General features: G+C 31.8%; 3 protein-coding genes across 3 annotated transcripts; 1 reads left to right on the forward strand and 2 right to left on the reverse strand.

Moving 5' to 3' along the window:
* Positions 1–561: 561 nt before the first annotated feature.
* LOC132721702 (U4/U6.U5 tri-snRNP-associated protein 1-like) lies at positions 562–18,035 on the forward strand. The gene is made up of 19 exons (XM_060706060.1): positions 562–869; positions 1,914–1,968; positions 2,430–2,485; positions 2,996–3,128; positions 3,692–3,794; positions 4,157–4,237; positions 4,846–4,942; positions 5,221–5,366; positions 5,757–5,903; positions 6,323–6,379; positions 6,697–6,812; positions 7,324–7,481; positions 13,135–13,256; positions 13,868–14,032; positions 14,276–14,386; positions 15,248–15,426; positions 15,904–16,129; positions 16,847–16,962; positions 17,601–18,035. Exons 1-19 carry the CDS (start codon positions 647–649, stop codon positions 17,626–17,628), a joined length of 2,319 nt encoding a protein of 772 aa, XP_060562043.1. The 5' UTR covers positions 562–646; the 3' UTR covers positions 17,629–18,035.
* LOC132721704 (uncharacterized) lies at positions 7,488–12,203 on the reverse strand. Its single transcript, XM_060706061.1, has 2 exons — positions 11,850–12,203; positions 7,488–10,713 (listed from the first exon to the last, which is right to left on the reverse strand). The coding sequence occupies exons 1-2, from the start codon at positions 11,854–11,856 to the stop codon at positions 8,894–8,896; spliced, it is 1,827 nt and encodes a 608-aa protein (XP_060562044.1). The 5' UTR covers positions 11,857–12,203; the 3' UTR covers positions 7,488–8,893.
* A 772-nt stretch (positions 18,036–18,807) lies between the features above and the next one.
* LOC132721705 (mammalian ependymin-related protein 1-like) lies at positions 18,808–23,220 on the reverse strand. The gene is made up of 6 exons (XM_060706062.1): positions 23,071–23,220; positions 22,629–22,663; positions 22,119–22,253; positions 21,720–21,903; positions 20,356–20,446; positions 18,808–19,061 (listed from the first exon to the last, which is right to left on the reverse strand). The coding sequence occupies exons 1-6, from the start codon at positions 23,132–23,134 to the stop codon at positions 18,974–18,976; spliced, it is 597 nt and encodes a 198-aa protein (XP_060562045.1). The 5' UTR covers positions 23,135–23,220; the 3' UTR covers positions 18,808–18,973.
* Between the last annotated feature and the right edge of the window lie 322 nt (positions 23,221–23,542).

Genomic DNA, 23,542 nt, shown 5'->3' on the forward strand with positions numbered 1-23,542 from the left:
AATTACTTATTCATGGTGAAACATTCGGAAGCATGTACATCTCAAGTTTAGATTGCACTTTATTCAGGTGCTGGGGCAGGTGACCTCCATACACGGGTTGTCGACTTTATTTTACCCAAGACAAACTATTTATTGGTGTAATTGGTTGAACTTTTTAAAAAAATTGGTTTGCCTTCACCTCAAATGTCGACAATTTATATAAATTCACTTAATAATAGTCATATCATAATGTGTTTTGTAAGTGCATACAAAGCAGCTATAATAAAAGTATACAATTTCACAATTATTATATAGAGACACGCACATATTGTTTCGTGATGCTATAAGTTGCTTTGACTGATTTATTTTGTTTCAATTCAACGTAGATCTAATTAATTTTCTTTTTTTTTTAAATAAAAACTGATGGAGAATTAAAAGTACATTTCGCATATTTACGTCCCTTTCCATTCTCTATAGCAGCTTTCACTCAGACGCTCTTTAACGTTCGCGCTTAAAAAAACGCTTATAATAGTAAACTCCGCCTTACTCCAGGAAAGGGATGTCCGATAGCCTCCACCAAAAACTTTGTTTATATTGTTATTTTTAATTTAATACATCAAATTGTTTGACATTTGACATAATATTGTAATTGTGAAATAAAGATAAAATGGGTTCTTCGAAAAAACACAAGGAGAAAGATCGAGAACACAAAAAGAAACGAAAACACCGTTCCCGGTCCAGAGAAAGGTCTCGTTCCAAAGAACGCGAAGTTAAAAGGCGACATAGAGGGAGAGACGATGACAGATATTATGAACAACATCCAGAAGGATTCGACAGGGAAGAAGGAGAAATTGAAGATAATAATCCAGCTTTGAAACCTGAACCTACTGGTAGGTATTCCCTTAGGGATAACCTGGCCCAAGTCAACCCGGCCCAAAGTGAATCATGCCCTCAATATTGGGCAAGCGGGATGATTTCAACCCCAATATATTTAGGCCCCAAACTGCTGAAGATGTTTCAACCCCAGACATAACAGCCCTCAGGGCTTGACAAATCCACTTGGCTGCTCCGTGGCTCGTATTTACGAGTAGAAACTGACTCACGACGAGTGTACTTTCCAACAGCTCATGTCCTCCAGGACAAAATTAATTATTTAATAATTGCAATTACATATTAATAAGGGAAGTTTGGGTTGTTTAATAAACTGTAACAATATACAAGTTTTTCTTAACAGGTATATGGCTAGTCCTATAAATATAAGGTTACTTTGAGATAATAAATTGTTTTATCTAATAATGTACAAGAATTAGTTCTATAAAGGGGATTTGCAAATTAAGACAAGGTTAAATGTATGCTTGTTATCCTGGTACAGTTTCATAATGGGTCTGATCCAAAACTTTAATGCCGTAATAGATGCAAGAAAAAAATTGTGAAAAAGTGGCATTTAAAGTTTTGGAAATGTAAGAAACCTAGAGCTGTCATTACTTCAGTGCGAAGCATATCAACAATATATATCGATATTGGATGACAAATATCAACAAACACCGATATATTGATAAATACCATGATAACTTGTCTATCATTCACTTTCATACCTGTTTTAATGACTTCAGTTAAAAACATGTTCTGTTCAGTGTCTTGTTTATAAAAACCCATTGCATGATTTTTTTTCGGACCATATTTTTTTGTCATCATTGCTGTGAAATATTTTTGCCATAAGAGACATACAGATAACTGCTTCTGTATATGTTTTGCATGAATTTTCATCATGTCTTGAAATTTAATTGATTAGTCAACGTTATTGATTTTTTTAAATGCGTATCAAATATTGATCGACAGATATTGTCTCTATAGAAAACAGCTCTAAAGAAACCTGAAATGTTTGTATTACATTCATAATAAATATTGTTATTATTTCTTTTATTTATTTTCAGGGGCATCTTCAGGTGGTGGTGGTGGTGACATCAGTTTGTCAATTGAGGAGACAAAGTAAGTTTTAGCATTAATGGTTGCTTTGTCTGGAATGGTTTGACATGTTTTCAACTTTATTTATAGTCACAGTGTAACAGATCATTATTAGAGTAAAAAAGTTAAAGATGGGTACAGAATACTAGATCTATAATTTGATATACTTGAACTTCCTGTCATATACCAGTCAGTATATTGCACAATTAGCATAAAAATATGAGCATGATGCAGAAAAATTGGTAGCAAATATGTCTAAAATCTAGTAGTCTGTCAGATTAAAGTGTGACTGAGACAGGGGAAAAGTCAGATTCTGTTACAACTTAAACAGGTCTTCAAACCAAATCTGAGGAACAGTTCTCTTGACAAAGTCTAGTTAAGACCTTGTTCAAATATTATAATAGAATGTCATGTGTAATGTACATTGATTATAGTCATGATTAAACTTATAGATTAAGAGAATACATATTTTCATTACTTTTCAGTAAATTGAGGGCAAAACTTGGTTTAAAACCTTTGGAAGTGTCAACAGGAGCACCAGGTTAGAAAAAGAATATATTTTAATTATTTGAGCATGACAATACTTTATTGTAAACATTATATCATTTTAATCTATAATTTTGTAGTTTTACAAAACCTGTTTAATAACAAAATGTGTGTGACTCATTGATGATAAAGCTTTACTAGCAGTAATACATAATCACATTACATTTTATATAATTTCAGGATTTATTCTTTCTTTTCTTGTGAATATCTTATCTTCAATTGTGAGGAAGCTATCCATCTATCTTACGGAAGGTTAATGTTTCTACTCTGGTGCCTGAAATCCGAAATGCACAGGTCTTCCTCTGGTAGTAAAGCTGGAATGTCACCATATAACATTTTACAATTTCAATGTGACTTAAAAACAAACAAACTTATCTTTAGTTATAATTGTCACTTCTAATATGGGAATGCTATTTCATACTTTAATTTTGTTTAACTTTCACTGGCTTTCATATAAGATTTCATCTTTATAACAATGTTTCATCATGAAATATTTTCTTTGTAGATTCAGAGAAAGAATCTTTGAGAGATGCAGTACACAAGCCAGCAGAGAGCTGGACACAGGCTAAAAAGACAGAAAAAATTAAAGACAAATTAGAGAGGTCTAAACAACGGAGAGAAATAAGCAGCAAATTAGAGTAAAACATGTTTTTATACTACCAGTATCTTATTTGTTATTTGATTTAAAAACTGCATTGCCATTGTTGTGGACAAATTGAATGTAAAATAGAATTTTGATGTAATCATTTCAACTATTTTTTATTTAAAAGTTTTCTAAGTAATATACAGCTTAAATGCTGAAAAAATATTCATCAATTTTTTGTCTGTGTCTTTGAAAACTTTTTTTACTTTCTTTTTTTTTATCTGAACCCAAACATATAAAATTTGGTGCTTATGTTTAATATGAACATTAATTTATATACTTTCTTGATGTGTAAATTTGCTTAATTCTACGTTCTATTGTAATAAGTTGTCTTTGTGCATCATTACATATGAGTAATTACTTGTGAACAAATTTAGATGATATTTGGTTAAGAAATTCTTACTTGTTTGTAAAACTTTTTTTCTTTGTTATTATGTAATAATCATCCAAAACTTTCTCACTTTGAAAACAAGGGATGTCCTATGATAAATTGAATTCATCATCTCATCTCTTTTGGGGATTATTTTATTACCTATGTATTTTCTACTATATTACCAGTAAGATAAAGACATTAGGAGAGAGTGACTCAGATGAGGATGCTGCAACATGGGTGAGGAAAAACAGAATGAAACAGAGGGAAAAGGACAGAGCAGAAAAAACTGTATGTCTAAGTTTGAAACAAATCTCATTTTAGTTAGTTGTGCATATATGTATTTTAATAGGTGAATACTTATTCATATAAATGGTTTAGAGTACATATCAGAAGTTACATATTTGTCACCATTAAATCATATGGATATTTTTTTATGTTATTTAACTTGTGAACAGTAAACCATTGTAAAATATATAGATTTGATAAGTGCTCTTGTTCTCAAAGATTGGTTTCTGCCAAGGATACTTGAATATTTTAAGTTAAAAAGTCTATAATGATTTTGCCTTGCAATGAAGTGAATTATAATATTACCCTCTATGAAAATCTGTCAAGTTGTATTTGTTGAACATTGTCATTGTTAAATGTTTCAGGCTCGTATGTTAGAGGAGATGGATGAAGAATTTGGGATAGGAAATCTTGTAGAAGAAGAATTCAAACAGGATAAAACAAAGGTATGTACAATAATAGATATTCACACTCAGGTTTCTTTTTCACATAAAGTCCTGAATATAGTACTTGATTTGGCAGTGTTTTTTTCTGGTGTCATTTTTTTAATTTATTGAATTTATTCTTGAGATTCAGGTAATTAAATAATTGCAATACTTGTAGTATTGTAGTGTTGAATATTGAATACTGCTCAAATCAGTGCTGGGGCATGAGAGATGTAACATTTTATATTGTCATGGAATAACTGAACTGCTTATTTTTGTTTTCATGACTCACTAGGGATCTCATCTTTAAGGATTTTGATGTTACTCTATAATTAGTTTCATACTAATAAGAAATAAAGTATTCTAAATGTGAACATTTCAATTTTTAAACAAAGGTGTTTGTTATTTAATAGAAAAAAAAATGTACATGGATGAATTATTTATCTTAAACATATGCCTGAAAAAAAAACACCCTAAGATATAGCTTTATAATATTATGTTTTTAACTTTTCTGGTCAAAATTGGAAGAAACAACATTGCAAAAGAATCATAATTCACTCATTGTGATTTTTGTAGTTTTACAATTATTAATTATGCTGATTTATTCATATACCATTTATCTATTTAAGCGCTATTCATCCAAAGATTTGAAAGGATTAAAAGTTCAACATGATGTAGGCAGTTTTAAAGAAGGACAGACTGTGATACTTACATTACAAGATAGAGGTATGTAAACTGTCCAGAATTACATTTACATGATCTGTAATCCAAAATATGTAGCCACAAGGAGAATATAGAAGCACTAATGTTAATACATCATGTGATGAATAATGATTTTATTTGAATTTAGTGTTGTTTTACAAGAAGGGGATACTATTGCATATTGAGATATGACACAACTTGTGTTGGTTGTAGTAGTGTTACTCCATTGTGTAAGTGTTAATAGTGTAACAACATGTGTTGGTGGTTATAGTCTAACACAACTCATGTTATTATTATTACAGGTGTGTTGGATGAGGGTGATGAAGCTGAGACATTGGTGAATGTTAATATGATAGATAATGAGAAAGCCAACAAGTTTGTAGAATTGATGAAGAAGAAACCTGATTATAATCCTTATGATGATGCTGAAGAAGATGAATATGGATTGGTAAGTTATATATACATAAAAATTTATAATGATTGGGTTCTGTTTGACTTTCTTATCATTTGTTTGTGTTTTTTACTTTCTTGACTTTTTTTTTGTAAAAAAAGAAAATCAGTATTTTAGTTAGATGGAAATCTGCATTTTCCCAACAAGCCATCATGGATTCTGTGCCTGTACCTATTTGTAACTGCCCCACAATCAGTGGTATAAATATTTAACTCAAAACTTTAGGAAAAACATTTTACAACTTACCTGGCATATAACATAAGACTTTTAACCTACTTTCAGCCTGCATACCATAAAACATGCCACTGTTTGATTCTAAGAGTACATATGTTTATTGTGACAAAAGCCCCTTCTAGTTTATCATTACAATGTAATATCTATTTTCAGTTTAAACCCAAAGATGTTTTAGCAAAGTATGATGATGAGATAAGAGGAGAGAAGAAGAAAGATTTCCAGCTTGGTGCTAGGGGTACATATAATTCTGAACAAGACAAACAGATGGAGAGAATTACGGCTGAACTCAGGGCACAATCTGTTAGTATAATTACAAAATTAAGATTTCTGCTGTCTGTTTTATTGCGCATTGTCAGTTTGAATAGAAAATAGTACATTCTGTTTAAGCAGGAAAGCCTTATCACAAAATTAAGATTTTGTTTTACTTATTTGCAATACTTTAATTCTAATCCAGTTCATAAATTGTAAATGGTACACGTATAAGCAGGACCTGTTTTAAATGTGTTAACATTATTCTTTAGTTTTGCAAAGCATCATTTAAGCCTGAAGAAGTTAAATACTAAATCATTTATCATTGATAATTTGTATAGTAAACTAATATCTTGGATGTACATGAGTTAAAAATGGTATGTTTATGTGATGATGTTTATATGGTATGTTTATGTGATGATGTTTATGTGATGGTTAAAGGATAGACTAAAGTTGTTATATGTTTTCAGCAAACTTTGTCATCTCAATTGACATTGGCATCAGAATATATGACAGCAGAAGAGGCGGTATGTTGAATTTTTGTGTGAAAATAACTTCATATTTTTTCTGTAAATAATAACTTCTACTAAATTGTTTTGCAAGCATGCATTTCAACTGTTAGCAAAATTTGTGTTTTATTTTAAAATAATTCATTCAATGTTGGTTTTTTCATTTCAACATAATTTATTCATTTTAAGGAACAGAATATTATAATGTCATGATTCATAAAGGTTTCCTAATAAAGTAAAACTTGAATAGTTCCATGAAATACCAGTCTGCTTCCTGTCAATATGAATTTTTATTGTAAGGTACACTTAAACATTCATTGTTGTTTTTTTTACAGCAAGCTAAGTTTAGGAAAGTGAAGAAAAAAGTCAGGAAAATAAGAAAGAAGAAAATGTTGAAGGCAGATGATCTTCTTCCATTGCCAGATGAAACTTCCATGAACTATGGTTCAAGGTGATGACGACTTTTTATATGATATTCTACATTGATATATGCAAATATTTTGCAACTAACAAAACTTTGTAAATTTGATATTTATTGATTCAGAGCTCTGGCATTTGAATAAATTGGTTTTATATTGGGTTTTCGACAAACTTCTCAGGATTAGTCAGTACCAACCCTAGTTGTGTTTATCTCCGACCTATTTTGGTTAGCTGCAGAAAATGGTCACCATATCTAAAAACAGAAAAACCTTCTCCTGTTTTCACAGGTCAAACAGGGATTTTGACAAATTTTCACGGGATTGATTAGTATAAACCCAAGCTTAGCATATTGCTGGCATGTTCTGCTTCACTGCACAAAATAGCTGCCGGATGTAAAAATATAAAAAACCTGTCTTGCTTTCACAAGTCTGGTGGGGTTTACCTGCAGCTGTTCCATCCTTAGAGTACATACATGAAACACATACATTTTTGTGACAAAAACCCCTTCTAGTACTTCATGATTTAAGGTTTTTGTTTTGTAGATTGAGTGGGAGGCAAGAGGAAAGTGCTGTTATCCCTGGTCTAGAGACATCCGAGCCAGTGCCCGGCATGGAGTACCAGGAAGATATCAAACCATTTATCCCACCTAAACCTACATTAGAGGATGTCAGTGATGATATAGAATCTGATGAAGATGATGGTAGGTCTATGTATAAGAAATATACATGTTTGTTCAAAAGCTTTGCATTTTTGGCTGACACATACCAAGTGTATAGTCTTGATGTATCTTACTGCTAACATACATGCCTGTGCTTGAAATTAAACTTTTTAGGGACACTTTAAGTCGCTTTATCTTCCAAAAAAGCAGTTAAGTTGTATTAAGGCCTTATAATGTGTCTTGATTTGAGACAAAAAATATGAAACAGTTGTATGAAGAATAACAAACACCCCTGTGCTGAATCATGTATTGACATAGTACATAACTATCATCAGATATTTACAAATGATTATTATACAGAATTATATCATAAAGTTATACAACAACACATTAAAATATTGAACTGAACCATCTTATCTGTCCTTAGTATCAAATCCAATGATGGGTGAATAATAGTAACAGATTGTACTTGCAAAAAATATTGTCCAGAGTTATTGTCTATACATAGTAAAAATGAACTCTCTTTCTGCAATTTGTCATTAGCCAAAATTGATAAGATTGAAACAGAGCTTGTAACAATTTTCCCTTTTTTTTGGTTATTTTAGATAGAATTTAAAGCTGCATTTAATAAATTTCACAAAGCAGAAATGAGTACAATTAGGCAGTAAAATGGGTTTTATAATTTGATGATTTTAACATCAACAGAAATTCAGCAAACAAACATGGCTTTAAGTAGCACTTTGGATTTAACCTTTTATTTCCGCATTTAATGATAGACGTTCTCATTCAAATTTGATCTTTTTTGAAGGTTGATAACTCTTTTTTGAACAATAAAATCGGATAGCAGCTATTGATTTTTAACACTGTGATGTTTTAACTATTTGTGTGCATGCACAAGCATATTATAGACTTCATTTCCATGTTAAAATTCATATATGAATTTTAGTGTTACCATGGGTTTTTTTTTCCCCTTTTAAAAATCATAATTTCTGAACAATATTTGATTAAATTTAAAACTCAACCGAGGTTCACAACCCTAAAAACATAAAATCTGAATTTCTTATAAATATCAGCTGCGACACTTAACATGCAAAGATAAATATTTTAAAATATACTCAGAAATAATTTTTTAAAGATTAATAAATAAATAATTTGATGAATTAAAATTGTATTTTTGTGCTCTTCTCAGTAAAGCCATTTTTCTTAATTCAAATGATTATTCCGGAAAAGTTATTGGTCTAGACCTACATCAAATCGAGCATTAATCTCGAAAAATTATTTCCAGTCCTGTCAGTCAAAAAACTCAGTGGAATCCCTTTAAATGCAGCTTTAAGATTCTTGTCTTGATACATTTTTCACTAGAATTACTGTGTGCATGTCATCATAGCTTTATCTATAAATCTTACCAGTTCAGTGTGTACAGAATACTTTATTTCAGAGATATTTTCAGTCACTTAAGATTGAAGAAATAATTTTAGTATCGTAAACAAAAATTGGATCCTGCGAAAGAATGGTTTGATGTATTGAAACCAAGTTTGATTTAATTTGAAAATCTGTATAGATTTTCTTCTAAAACAGCCCACTGCTATTTCATTTTCATCTTCGTTATATGAAATGCTAAATGGGCGATTTATGCCATGCCCTTTACCAAATAATTCATACCCTTGTGAAAGATCAGGAGTAATTTTAAACACATTATTTGAGAGGTAGCCACAGACATACAAGTTTCCATCTCTGTCAGTTGTCATTCCAGTTGGTCTGATAAGGTCTGTATGTCTAAAGTAACCTTTAATCTCTCCATCTGTTGTTAGCATTACCACCAAGTCTGAGTCAGTTATATATATGATATTATTATAAGGGCTAACTGCTATATTCCAGGGGCTGAGTATTTGAAACTTGTCCCATATTGCTATGTCTTTTAGCAGATTTCCAGTTATATCATAAAGTTTTATACGGCTTTCTGCTCCTCCATACAGGATAAAGAAAGTGCCATTGTTGTAAACAAAATGCTGTCCATTGTTATGTACACGTATATATTTATTGTTTCGTATATATTTATTGTTTCGTCTGTTGGAATTAATAGGTGGTCCATTTATCCTATTAAACACTATATAACCGTCAGTGAACAATATAGCTATTTCATCTGCTACTTTAGCTGAACTAGTATAAGCAGAGTTGCCTAGATAAATTTCCTCATGTTTATCATTTGCTTTGTCAACAGTATAAATGCTTTTGGGATCAAATGCACCTGTTAAAAGTGTGTTTGTAGACATGTAGCTAAGAGTTAGTGGTTCAAAGGTCAGTTTTAACTCTTGAGATTTGATTGGCTCTTCAAACTGATAGATATCAACAACAAATGATAATACCAGCACAACAAGTGACCAAAATAGAACTCTTTCATTTTTTACCTTCTCTTTTGTGGCTGTAAGTCTGCTGTTTCCAGTACTGGTATTATCCAGTAATGTTTCAAATGGTGCATATTCGAATTTAGAAATTTCTTTTTCTTCTAAAGAAGCTTTCAAATTCTGCAAATTTCCTAAGATTGATTGACTGTCAACTTTTGCACTCTTTACGGCAACAAAAACTTTGCTTTTTTGTCTGTCTGATACTGTATTTTCTACATCCGATTTCAGTGTCCTGATTTTGGTTGTGATTGTAAGGATTTTACCCTTCACTTTTTCCAGCTCTTCATTGTCCATTGCTTCAGCTTCATCTACTTGGCTTTCTAGATTGTCACATGTTTCATTGATTTCTTTCCTGTCTTGATTAATTGCAGCTTTTACCTCTATGTTGTTTTTTCTGACTTTTTCTTGTCCATTTTCAACCATCAATTGTAGTTCTGCTACCTGTTTCTCAGCTTCTACAATAGCATCTTTGATATAAAGAAACTCTTTGATTTTATCAAAGTTCTTTGCCAGTTTTGGTAAATGATGTATTTCTTGGCATTGTTTGTGGGAGATAAGTTTACAGATGGAACATGCTGTGTTGTTACAAGTCAGGCAGTAGAATTTGACTAACTCATCCGGATGTTGAGTGCACATTTGTGTATAGAAGTCCTGAGGCATACTGTCTTTGTCTTGCTGGATGTGATGAGGATGAAATTTCTCATGATATTTGAGGCACGTTGTGCAGAAGTATGTGACACATTCTACACAAAATCCTTCTGCAAGTTGACTTTGTTTTCCATCTTTATAACAAAATTCACAAAACATTTCTTCTTGATTCTCAAAGTAGTTACTGTCTTCTCTGTTTGCCATAATGCTAATGTTCTTATCTGAAATGTATTTTTTTTTTGGTGCAAATAATTTAGTTTTCCTATCCATTTGCAAATTTGTATTGTTCTATTGGTACTTACATTTATATTCAAGCATTTGAAGTGCCATTCATTATTATAAGTACTCAAATGTTTCTTCAAATTCTATTGTATGGCATGTTGTCACAAAATCAATTATATTTTATCTATTTTTAAAAAACCTGTTTCTAGGGATAGACAGTTATAATACTGACCAGTGTAAATGGTTTTCTTCATACCTGAGTGATCACTTACCTGTATTAGTTAGCTTGCCAGTGTGTTAAAAAAGTACTGTTATCTATAGTTCATATAGGTTTACACTCAGTCAGTTTTGCTCAGTTTTATGAAGAATAATGATGTTAGAGCTGGGCAGAATTCAGTATTTAAGTTTAATGATAATGGTGTTCATTTCATAGATCCATTTTAATGACAAGCTTTATTTAACAGTGACTGTCAAGGTTACAGTGACACTTAATGGAAAGTACTTTTCCACTCAAATACATGACAGAAAAAAACAACGTAGATTAGTTAAACTTGATAGGTACATTATCCATGGCCAGTTGAGATGACCTTTATTGTCATTTGTCAAGGTAACTGTGACCTTTAATGTAAAATCCTTGTTTGATCAATAACTTATTCTGGTTGTTTTTTTAATACTGAATAATTCCTCTTTGGGAGCTTGAAAATGTTTGATTTATGTTTTGCATGCAAATCCTTGAAACTTCTCACATGGTCTCAGAGTCATGATTATAGGTCATTGATCAAGATACATAACTCCAGCATGAATCTACTGAATTATTCCTCTTGGTAAACTTAGAGATTTCTACTGGGTATTTGTCTAATATTTTACTACCAAAATCTGAGAATAGACATGGGTGCAATTGTGGCAAATATTCTATCATTATAGAAAATGTGAAAATATTAATAAACATAATGCTTTGTTAAAATACCTTGTTCAAAAAGTCCTTTTAATAACTACAATATGAAGCAACAGGTGAACAGATTTTTAATACCTGATGATTTTTGTTAGAATCTTTTGATAAGTGAACACAAAATGAGCAATATTAAACTGTAGAAACTATATCCATATGAAAGAAAATCATAATTTATTTCCCTACCTCCCATTGTTAGGTAAGTTGTCTAACTTAAAAATAGGGCAAAGTTATGACAAATCTTATCACTGTGTCTATTTTAGTAATGATAAACTTACATAAAAAGATAAAAGCTGCTGTTTCATCTCAAACTTTATCTGTGTGAGATGAACAGGTATTTGATTATAAAAATTTTCTTTAAAGGCACAATATGTCTCAAAAACTATTTTTTTCTTTATTGAGAAAGAGCATAACATTTGAATAATGGTTTTAAAGCATATTAGATGATTATTCCCAGGAGAAAGTAGCCCTGAAAGTGAAATCAATTGTAAATTATTATAAATATATATTAACACCATACAAGTTAAATTATCCTAAAAGTATAATAATTGTTAATGAGACATGTATTTTTTTTCTATATCCTTATGGAAGTTTCCACTCATTGGCTTTTATGATATATAAATGTGAATAATTATTAAAACATTATCCATGTTCAACATAATTATTGATTTAAAATGTCAATGAAAATTTTTAAAAATGAGTATAAAATCTTACTTTATTGCTATTATGTCAAGTTTTTTAGGCCGTTATCTTGAACAGTTTTATATTATAGGAAATTTTCATGGAAAAAAATTAGTAATGTTTTGTATTCAAAAGGTCCTTAGATTATGGAAAGGTTGGCCATGTCCAATATTATAAGTTGACCATTGTTGATATTGTGGTCAGAAAGTCAGTTTTCAAAGTCACAGTAACTTTCACCACAAAAGTTGGTCTACAGTTGTCATATTTTGTAGTGTAGTTGCCTGCTTGTCATAAACTATAGAAAGCCAATAATAAATTTGATGGAGTAGAGAGAAAAAACAAAAACAGAAGATTGCTGTGTTAACAGTTTTGATATTGAAGTTAATAGTTTAGAGGTGTATAATAAAAGTCTATAAGTTTAGCACTAGTGATAGCCAATAGCTAGTAGATTCTGGGTCAGACCTGTAAAATTTTCCAAGTTACTATCCTGAATTGCCTGTTAAAAAAATAAACAGTCACTCATCTTAGTTTCTGAAAACCATAATACTGAATTTCAAATAGAACAGAACAAATTTATCTTTGACTCAGAGAATGGTATAATCACAAAAAAACTGTATAACTCATTCATCTTTTTACTCTCTACTTTCACAGTATAACATTTTTGGGCTTGTAAAAACCTAATTGACCACTAGCCTGAATGGCTTGTGCTTTTCTGTAAAATGACATAACATGATAGCCATTTGTATAGGTTTATACATTCCATAAACTTTTCTTGTTAATTATATTTCAGTTGAAGTAGAGGATTTGACAGGGGTAAGGATAGATGAAGATGAGGCGAATATGGAGTTACAATCAGCACTTGATAAAGCCAGGAAACTTAAACAGAAGAAAGATAAATTAAATCCTGACAAAGTAAGCTGTTCAGTATATGTTGACAGTTCAACAAATATAAGAATTTTGTGCATTATTGTCTTAAACTTTTTTGTTGTCTTACAAAATTAAAATGTGTTTTGTCAGGCAGGATTTTAATACAGTATTCACATTTAATAAATGAAACTTTTTCAAAGATCTATTTTGGATGAAGGGTATATCAGAACACTTCATAGCTTGTTCTTACTGTTGTATGAATAAGCCCTAAGATATGTTGATGACTGGCTTAAACAGTTCCTCTACCTCTAGTCTGACTAATTGGCTCCTCTTGACTGATACCACCTTAACAGTTCTTAACTTGTCTGACTTTAACAGTTCCTTTTGACTGGTCTGACTTTAACAGTCCTCTTGAATGGTCTGACTTTAACAGTTCCTCTTGACTTGTCTGACTGTAACAGTTCCTATTGACTGGTCTGACTTTAACAGTCCTCTTGACTTGTTCCACATTAGCAATTCCTCTTGACCTGACCTGACTTTAAAGCCTTCCTCTTGTCTGGACTGACTTGTCTGGCTTGACTTACTTTTCATTTTTTACTGACCTTTCTGTAACAGTTTGTCTTGATAAGCTTTAACAATGTCCTTTTTTATATCAGATAGCTGAAAGAATAAAAGCTGATGAAGATACAGACATGGAAGTAAAAGAAAAGGGAATATCAATAACATTAAATGCTACCTCAGAGTTTTGTCGTGCTCTTGGTGATATACCTACATATGGACAGTCAGGCAACAGAAATGAAATAGAAAAAGATGAACTTATGGTGAGTATTTTCATACAATTGGTATAAATTCTTAAAATAGCAAAGTTGTGTTTAGTTTATACAAAATTTATTTTAGTTTGATTGTTTAGAAGCTATAAGGATAAAGATATACTCTCAAATCTATTCCTAGAACCAAATAGTACTGTGCAATAAGTCCATAGTTGTGTCTTTAAACAGAAGTTGTGCAAAATAATGGAGGAGAAGTTGTGATTATATGATGATAAATTGGTTATATTTATACAGGAGTTAGAAAAAGAATTGATAGAGGAGAGGAGAAGAATGGAGGAGGAAGAGGAAGATGAACAATCTGGGTGGAACAGAGTGGAGATTGATGAAACACCTGTTAATATCGAGGTAAATATGTATCCTCATACATTTAGATATTTTCAAACCATTAATTATTGTATCATCAGAAGCTAACATTGAAACATGTTCTCAATATAAAGATGGCTATATAAGCAGCCTTTAGATTTTCTAAAGGTTAAACATGTTATTTTTAGATAAATTGGTTCATATATAATTGTCAAATCAAAAGAATTAAGGTGGAAATAAAATTTGCTGTTGATAAAATACATAATTAAGAAACCCCTCGATACCTCTAATCTACCAGTCCGCTCTCTTTATGTAAATTAGTGAAGAGGACGATTTGTTTCCAGACCTTCTATATTTAGAAACAAACATCACTGATGCACTATAAATGGCTCTCAGGATGCTGTGTTGAAGAAGGCTTAACAGTGATATGATGCTTTTTTCCAAGAAAAATTACTGAAATACTTAGTTTGAAACAATTCAGAATTGTTTTCATAACAAACACTAAAAGCTGAAGGCTGCTGTACAAATGAAGAAGATCTTGAACATGTCGTTAATTTGTTTATTTAAGCTATCTTTTGATTTTAACCAAAAATAAATAACTGACAAAAAACGACCATAGTTTAAATACTTTATGGAGTATTACCTTAGGAATAATTTTTATGGTACTTTGTAGATCTTTAAATGACAATTTGGATTAAAAAATCGACTAGTATCCATGTAGAAAATCTGATATATTGTAAAAAAAAATGCCAGTTGCTTTGGAAAAGAGATGCATGTACAAAGGGTTTCATTTGTTAGTTTTTAAATTTGTTGGGATATTACTACATTGTTCAATGTATATTGAAATTATTGATTTGTGTCAATATAAAAGCTTGCTAAATATATTTTTCTATGTACATTTAGGGTGAGGAAGGGGCTATTTTAGAAGATGAACCAGTTTTAAACAAAGGTATTGGACAGGCACTTAATGTAGCTGTTAACAAAGGTTTTCTACAGAAGGAGAAGTTGAAGTCACAGAAAATGAGCAAAAATATGTTAGAAATGACAGCACAGAATTATTCAATAGAAGATAAAAGATATGAGTAAGTTACTGTTTACTTCTGTTAGAATTTGTGATTGATTCGCCTATCAGCATTATCATGTTTTGTAATCATGTTACGTTAGTTTATTAGTCTGGATAAAGTATTGAATTATAGTCTGTGGCATAGCATAAAAAGGTGTTTAATTTTGAAGGTTACTATGGACTCTGGTTTTAATCAGTTTTACATTCATTTATCAGGGAGCAGTAAGCATTACAATTGTTAATGGAATCAATGCTTGTACACTTGCATTAATGTGATCGCTATTAGTGAACATGTTCACTGTTTCCTCAAGAACCATACCAAGGAAACCTTTATCTTTAACATTATGTATCATGATTCAGGTACTAAATGGAAAATGTGTTCTTTAGTCAGTCAGGACAATGTTGACAATGACATTTGCTACAAATAGCATTTTAATTAACTGTTTTATTCTATCATCTCTTTAAAATGCTATCATAAGATTGTCATTACTTTTAGTGACTTGGATGAGAAATATAAGAAGCGTGACAGATATACTGGCATGTTGATGGACTTTAAAGAGAAGGACAGTTATAAACCGGAGGTAAAGCTAGAGTATGTTGATGAATCAGGCAGACATTTGAATCAGAAGGAAGCATTCAGACAATTATCTCATAGATTTCATGGTAAAGGATCTGGCAAAAAGAAAACTGAAAAACGTGGCAAGAAACTTGACGAGGAGCATGTAAGACTTTTGTTTTATTTTGTGACATGCTACTTCATAATATTTACACATTTATAACATGTGATTCACAAAGGCACACTTTTGTTATAAGTTCCTTCATTTTATTGCTTTCAATACATGTTGGCTATAATTAGCTTAGCAATAGAAATGCATTTGAAAGTGAAACAGTTTGTTATTTACATTTATATACTGCTTAGGTAACAAATAACACCAGACAGAAAAGAATGATCTTGTAAGATGTTGTTCATTTCCACAATTTTGTGTTGATTATTTGGTGTGTTTTGAGAAAGAATATGTAAAAAAAAGGGTCATGTGCCATCTTTGATTGCTAAATCCAATCAAACAGAACCAAAATCTCAAATGAAGATACTGGTATTATTATTCTATAATATTCTGTATTTGAAGTTTTGTAAGAATTTTTGGTAAGATTAGAAGTTCTATTTGAATTTCACAATTATCATTGAACAGTTCAATATAGTAGTGAACATGTTTAAGATTCATGTTTGGTAGTATAATGATGTTAATATACCTGTCATTTCTAGGTAGACATGTTGTATGGGTCAAAGACTGTTTATAGCACATCAGTTTTAGAATGTTAACATCTGTCAAGTTTACATTTTAACAATTCAGAATATGTCATTTGATGATGATATATCAAAAAAAAAATTTTGTTGAAATTATGAACATTAGATTTAATAAATAATGTTACTATTACAGTTAATGATGAAGATGAGTGCAACAGACACGCCATTGAATACTGTAGCATTGTTGAAGGAGAAACAACAACAAGAGAAAACACCATACATCCTACTTACTGGAAACAAAGGATTCACGTATGTACACTTTAGTTGTCTTAACCGTTCCACTGCCAGAATTGAAAGTGTTTAGCCTTTGCGACTAGTATAGAGCCAGGCCAAACTGTACCTCTGTGCAGTCTGACCAGGTTGTGTACTGTTGGGTGACTTTTATCTTAATATCCCCAAAAATGATAAGGGACATTTCCATTATGGAAGCTGGACAAGTCCATTTAAAAAATTCAGCAAGTTTAGTGTTGAACGTCACCTTATGTTGGTTTTATAATGAAAAACTTATCTGATTTTTAGATATAACAGGTTTGTTAGACTGTATAAATGTTTATCTTTTGGGAAAAAAAAAGAGAAAAAAACAGGTTTATGTATTCAACTATGAATAATATATATAATGATTTCGATCAAGACATTACATATACTAGATTTTAAGTTACCTAATTATATTGAGACCTAAAACATTGCTCTTGGTGATTTAAATCATAAAAGAATTATTTGTTTTTTGCATTTTCCACTAGAGTTCTTTTGATTACATAGTGGACAAAAGCTTGGATGTTTTTACTAAGTATGTAACAAGTTTGTAAGAATAAGATATGTAATTGTTGTTTTTTTCTGGAAGCTCATGAAAATAGATGTGTAATGTATTTTTTTTATTGTTTTAACAGACAGACAATGGTGAAACCATCAACTTGAGGCTGTAGATAGTGGAGTATGGACATGATAATACAGTATTTACAGGACACTTCACAAATCCTGTTCTCCTGATCCAACAAGACAGCTTCTACTGTGTGCAGGGAACATTTCAGTGTCTACATTTTTTCAATCAGATTGCATTTTGCAATATTTTAATGGTGATATGTTAGGCACATTTTAAAATTATGAAAAGGTTATTTATAACATACCTGCAAATCGGTATGTTAACAACCTTTGATATAAATTAAGTTTCAAGTACAGATAGTAAAATACACAAAGTGTAAAGGCACAATGAATTATTTGCTGTTAAAATTGTTAGCATTAAAAAATGCTGAATTGTAAACGTGAATAAATGTACATTTAGTGACATTTGTGAAAAACTAAAATTGATTTTGTAAAAATGATGGAAATAAAAAATAAAAAAAAAATGAAAATTTGGTACAATCTCTGTTCTTATTATCAACAAAGTCCATTTGTCCTGACACCAAAGTTTATTTTTAGTTTTCCAGTCATTGAATGTGACTTTAAAGCAGCATGCCTACAGATTCATGCTAATTTTCATGAGAATTTAGAAAATGTATTTAAAAGTAAAATATTGTGAAGTGAACAAAGAAAGTAATTTACAAAACCAAAGAGGACAAAATATGCAAAAAAATAGCCCTTACTGTGTGAATAATGTAATAGAAATATGGTGATAAATACTGCATATCAGTTTTTAATCGAAAAATAACTTCAATCTTTTTACATATTTTCAGAAGTTTAATTTTCTATAATGATTTTAGCTCATCCAGAGGCATGCAGCTTTAAAGTTAATTTGTAACTGTCAATAGTACTAGTAAAGTAGTACATGTATGTGTTAATGAATGGTATTGTCAATTTTTGCAGTATGAGTATGATACTAATATTTCATGTGCACATACATACCTGATAGATCATTAAACCTTCCTTTAGTTAGCAGGATACTTGTCCTACTTGAATAAATAGTACCAGAGCAGTAAAGTGTACGTGACCCTGACAGCAATAAACGAGGGGTGGCTCTTACAGCAGTAAAGATATGTCACCCTTACAGCAATGAAGGACATTTGCTCTAACAGCAGCAAAGGACAGGTGACTCTTAACATCAGTAAAGGGCATGTGGCTCTAACTCGTGACTTTTGCCACAGAATAGGGAACAAAAAGTACTTGCAACACTTTATTTTCATTTTTACCATTTTACAGACATTTAATTTTCACATATTTAAAAATGAGAAGACACAAAACCAATTTGATTTCAGTGCAGTATTTTTATTGTATATCTAGTGGTGAAAGTCAAATGCCTCATGATTGTATGTTTTTTGTTTGTTTTTTACTTTGGTGGAATTGGTACCATCATGCATTCCTTTGGTGGTATGAACACAGTTGGGTCAGGTATTCCCAATTTCAAGTCGTAATACCTGTAAAGAAAATAACTGTAAGAACATCATAATTTAGTGCCACCACTATATCACATTGACCAGTCGCAAACTAGACTTGTTCAAAGGGTATTACTATGTAGCGGTAAGCTGAAGCTCTTCAACGGATTCTTTCGATCCAGTTTCGATATACTGAACTTTTGATGTGAGGTATGGTCAAATAAGTGTGCCACTGGTGCTTTTCTACTCCATTTCGTTGTGGAAGTGAAAATGATTATGACACAATTTTGTAAATTTATTCTATAAGTTGTTGACAGTCTCAAGGTTACTGCAAACTAGCTATATTACTATTCCTAAAATGAAATGCAAATGTCTGGTTAGATTAAACGTTTCAGTTTCATGAGGCCAATCACTAATCGCCAGGGGGGGGGGGGGAGTCCGTGGCCGAGGGTTAAGATCGCTGTCTTCAAACCACTTGTCCCTCACCGCTGTGAATTCGAATCCCGACAGGGACTTTCGATTATTTCAGCTTTCCGGCTAGCTTACGGAACGTCGTGGTTCTACTCAGGTGCCCATTCGTGTCTGAAATAATGCACGGAAGGGCTTCTGTTGTTTTCCACCACCAGTAAAGCTGGAATGTCGTCAAATGATCTATACTGTGTCGGTGTAACGTAAAACTCAATCAAACAAACAAACTAATCGCCTGGAGCCCTTCTGGTATTCCCCTATTTCTAGATTTCTAGATAATCAATTTATGTTATTGGGAATTACAATGGAATAGTGTAGCAGAGGGGAAGGGGGAGCGTGGTCTTGGCCTCATTGCCAAAGGAATAAATGTAGGGAAGTTTTAAAAGGCATTTTTACAAGTCCTAAAGAATTTCGGCGTATAATATTATGCCCGTAGTTCTCCGTCTGTAAGCAATTCCGTGTCTTCTCAGTACATTCTGAATGATCTTTATTGGAAATAAGAGAAAAAATAGGAAGCTTGACAACTTGAATACTTGTCACGTGTACTTGTTCAAGGATAATTTAGATAAAATATGTTAGTCAACTTCCCTGATGAAAATATTTGATTCCTCAGGTAAGTTTATTGCCAATCTATTGTTTTGGATTATGATGGATCTATCCGGTTCTAAATGTTTTATAACAACGATGACTGGTCAAGAAGTTTTATCAAAAACGTAGCTTTTGTATTATTTTTGACAATGCTGCTGCTCACATGTGTGGGCCTGTCCAGAATTAAGAAAAGCAAAAGATATGTCCTCTGTAACTAAGAAGTTTGCAATTACACTATAATTAATATTGTTTTTAAAGATTAAAAATATATGCTACATACGCTTCATGGAAATGTTCTGTGGTAGTATTGCTACGGACATCAAATTGAATGGGGATGCAATCTGGTTCTGCCACTGTGACCAGGTATTCCGCTGTAATATAAAAAGTTTAATGTCAGTATGATAAGTAATAGAAAGAGCACCGAAACACGAGGCTATCTGATTTGTACGAGGGGGCGTAGCCCCCGAGTATAAATCAGATTGCCGAGTGTTTTGGTGTTCTTTCTCCTTTGTATCATAGTCAAACATAAAAGCACGTTCCCTGTTGTCACAAAATGAAACCCCGGCAAAAATGAACCAATGAACGAACATCTGAATATGACATTTCTGTCGCTTTCCCTTTCTCTGCCGTCACAATATGTAAACCCCAGCAAAAATGAGCCAATCAATGGGCATGCTCTGGAGTGCGGGTAACTAATACCCGCACTCAAGTTAACGCACTGTACATGTATATGTATCCGATTTAACCCTGACACATTTTCAACAGAAAGGTCTCCGAACTATGATACAAGTAATAGAAAGAGCACCGAAACACGAGGCTATCTGATTTGTACGAGGGGGCGTAGCCACCGAGTATTAATCAGATTGCCGAGTGTTTTGGTGTTCTTTCTCTTTTGTATCATAGTCAAACATAAAAGCACGTTCCCTGTTGTCACAATATGAAACCCCGGCAAAAATGAACCAATGAACGAACATCTGAATATGACATTTCTGTCGCTTTCCCTTTCTCTGCCGTCACAATATGTAAACCCCAGCAAAAATGAGCCAATCAATGGGCATGCTCTGGAGTGCGGGTAACTAATACCCGCACTCCAGTTAACGCACTGTGCATGTATATGTATACGATTTAACCCTGACACATTTTCAACAGAAAGGTCTCCAAACTATGATACAATCATATCTTCTTGTGTACGTTACTTACTCTGTAAAGAAAATGCAGCTCATTCATTTGATTACCTTATAACCAGTCAATTAATTGTAACTCCACATTGGGTCGCGAGTATAATAGCCAAGTTTTTTTAAACATTATTTTTCTGTCCCCCTTGAAATACGTGGTCGATGCCGTGGTTTTGTTTTCAACTAGCATTGCACGGCTTTTAGCGGGGATTTTACCACATGTGTATTTGAATGAGATGTTTACAGTTACATATTTCTATGATACATTAATATTTGCAAAGTAGCGATCTTTACTATATGGGTTTTCTTCATAAGCAGTGTACAATCTCTAAACAGTCTGTTATAACAGAGTAATTTCTATAAATATTTTAGTTTAAAACTGAACTTAACTGCCTGGAATTAAAAATACCATATTTTTTAAATGTTGCGAGATTGCAAAATTTGATATTGTGTTAAATTGATATTTTACCCCCATCTTCAAATTTTCCGCCAAAAGTCGCTGCGTCAAAATGTTCTGCGGGGATACCAGCTGCACCGTACTCTCCTTCAAACAAGAACTTCGAGTCTAGTGGTACACCAACAACGCGGAATGGGCGGGTCAATCTTGTAACATTACAGGACATTGTTCTCAGATTAAACATGTAGTCCAAGCCCTATTAATTAAAGACGAAACATTGGTTTAATAACATAATAGTTGACAGACAATGGATTAATTTGTAATTTCATTATACGTACAGTATATTAGTAGCTCACTCTAATAGCTATACTTTTTTAATTTCAAATGCCTTTATTAATTTATTTATTTATTTATTTTATTTATTTATTTATTTATTTATTTATTTATTTATTTATTTATTTTGGAATTCACCTCATTATAAAGATGGATTCTTAGGTAGTAATCTCGTTCCTTTCCAACGTCACGCTCTTCTCTACTTGCTGCCCGTCTGTTCAACTCGTCATAGCTATGCTCGGCAATCTCAAAATATTGCTTATATCTGTCCATCTTAAAATATTCATTAAAAACTAATCAGCATTTTCTCAATTAAGATATATTATGAAAGATAGGAACATTGTGATATTCTCCTCCTTGCGGAATATTAATTAAAGGAGACTCAAGTTTTATATTTTTCTGTTCCATTTCATTTATTCAATGTTTGTAAATTAAAACAAATCACCATTAGTTATTCATATAAGTAAAAAAGAAGAACTAAACGAGTCTCAGATAAAACTGTTAGGTTTCTGTGATTTTTGAAGGGTCAGACGTTATTTGCTAGAAATACCTGCTTAATTTCTGAAACAGGTTCGTGTATTAATAATGTACATTAATTGTCTCAATTTCTACGTGAAAGAAATAAGAAATAGTTATGATTATATTTACCTTAATACGTCTTGCAACCCATTGCTTCGGTGATTCTGAAATCATTCAAGAAAATATTCTTGCTAATACTGAACAAATGAACAAATAGTTTAAGTTTTCTTAAATTGTAACCCTGTCAACAAAGTAATATCATAACCATTCTCACATCATAGAATATTGTGTCCAAGCTATAGTCCATTATTTACAAGTAAATTAATTCATGCATCAAACCCCAACAAAATCCATATGTTTTTTAGAAAGCATATAAAGCTGTTTTATAAAGTGATTTCAAGTGCGTTAATTGTCGTGAATAAAATTTTTCTCGGAAATTGAAAGTTCTTATACAATTGTGAGAGTTGTCTATAAGTGACATTAATTAAATTTATAGAAAACGAAAATGTTCTATTTAATTATAACGAATTTATGTTCTGAATTTGCATTTAATGATAATAAATTGACTTACGACATGGTGTTGGCACCTGTGCCGAGCAGACGATAATTAGCGCAAGACCTACGACAATCTTCATTCTGGTTTAAACAGACTGATTTTAAATGGGCCTGCTATTAAAACAGTCATGCCTCTTATCAGAGAAGAATTTCAACCGCGTATTTAGGTCATAATTATGATAATCTCAATATAGATGTTGCTACCGACATGACCTTGTTTCAATACTTCTACTACATATTTACGGTACCCAAGAGATTCATTTGCTGTTAAAGAAATACAAATATAGGCGAGGAAGATAAATGTGACAGCTGACTCTTTATACGGGGACTTTCCAAACATATTAGAATTGATTAGCACATGTTGATATTGCGACGTAGTTTCTAGTCCAATGAAGACTTTGCTATGAATTTAATATCTTAAATCAATGTCCAGTACATACTACAGCTGTATACATGTAAAACTTTATTACTGTGGTATAAAGCTTCGT

Source organism: Ruditapes philippinarum, unplaced genomic scaffold, assembly GCF_026571515.1.
Source record: "Ruditapes philippinarum isolate M1 unplaced genomic scaffold, ASM2657151v2 ctg831_1_1_1_1, whole genome shotgun sequence".
In the NCBI taxonomy this organism is placed as follows: domain Eukaryota; kingdom Metazoa; phylum Mollusca; class Bivalvia; order Venerida; family Veneridae; genus Ruditapes; species Ruditapes philippinarum.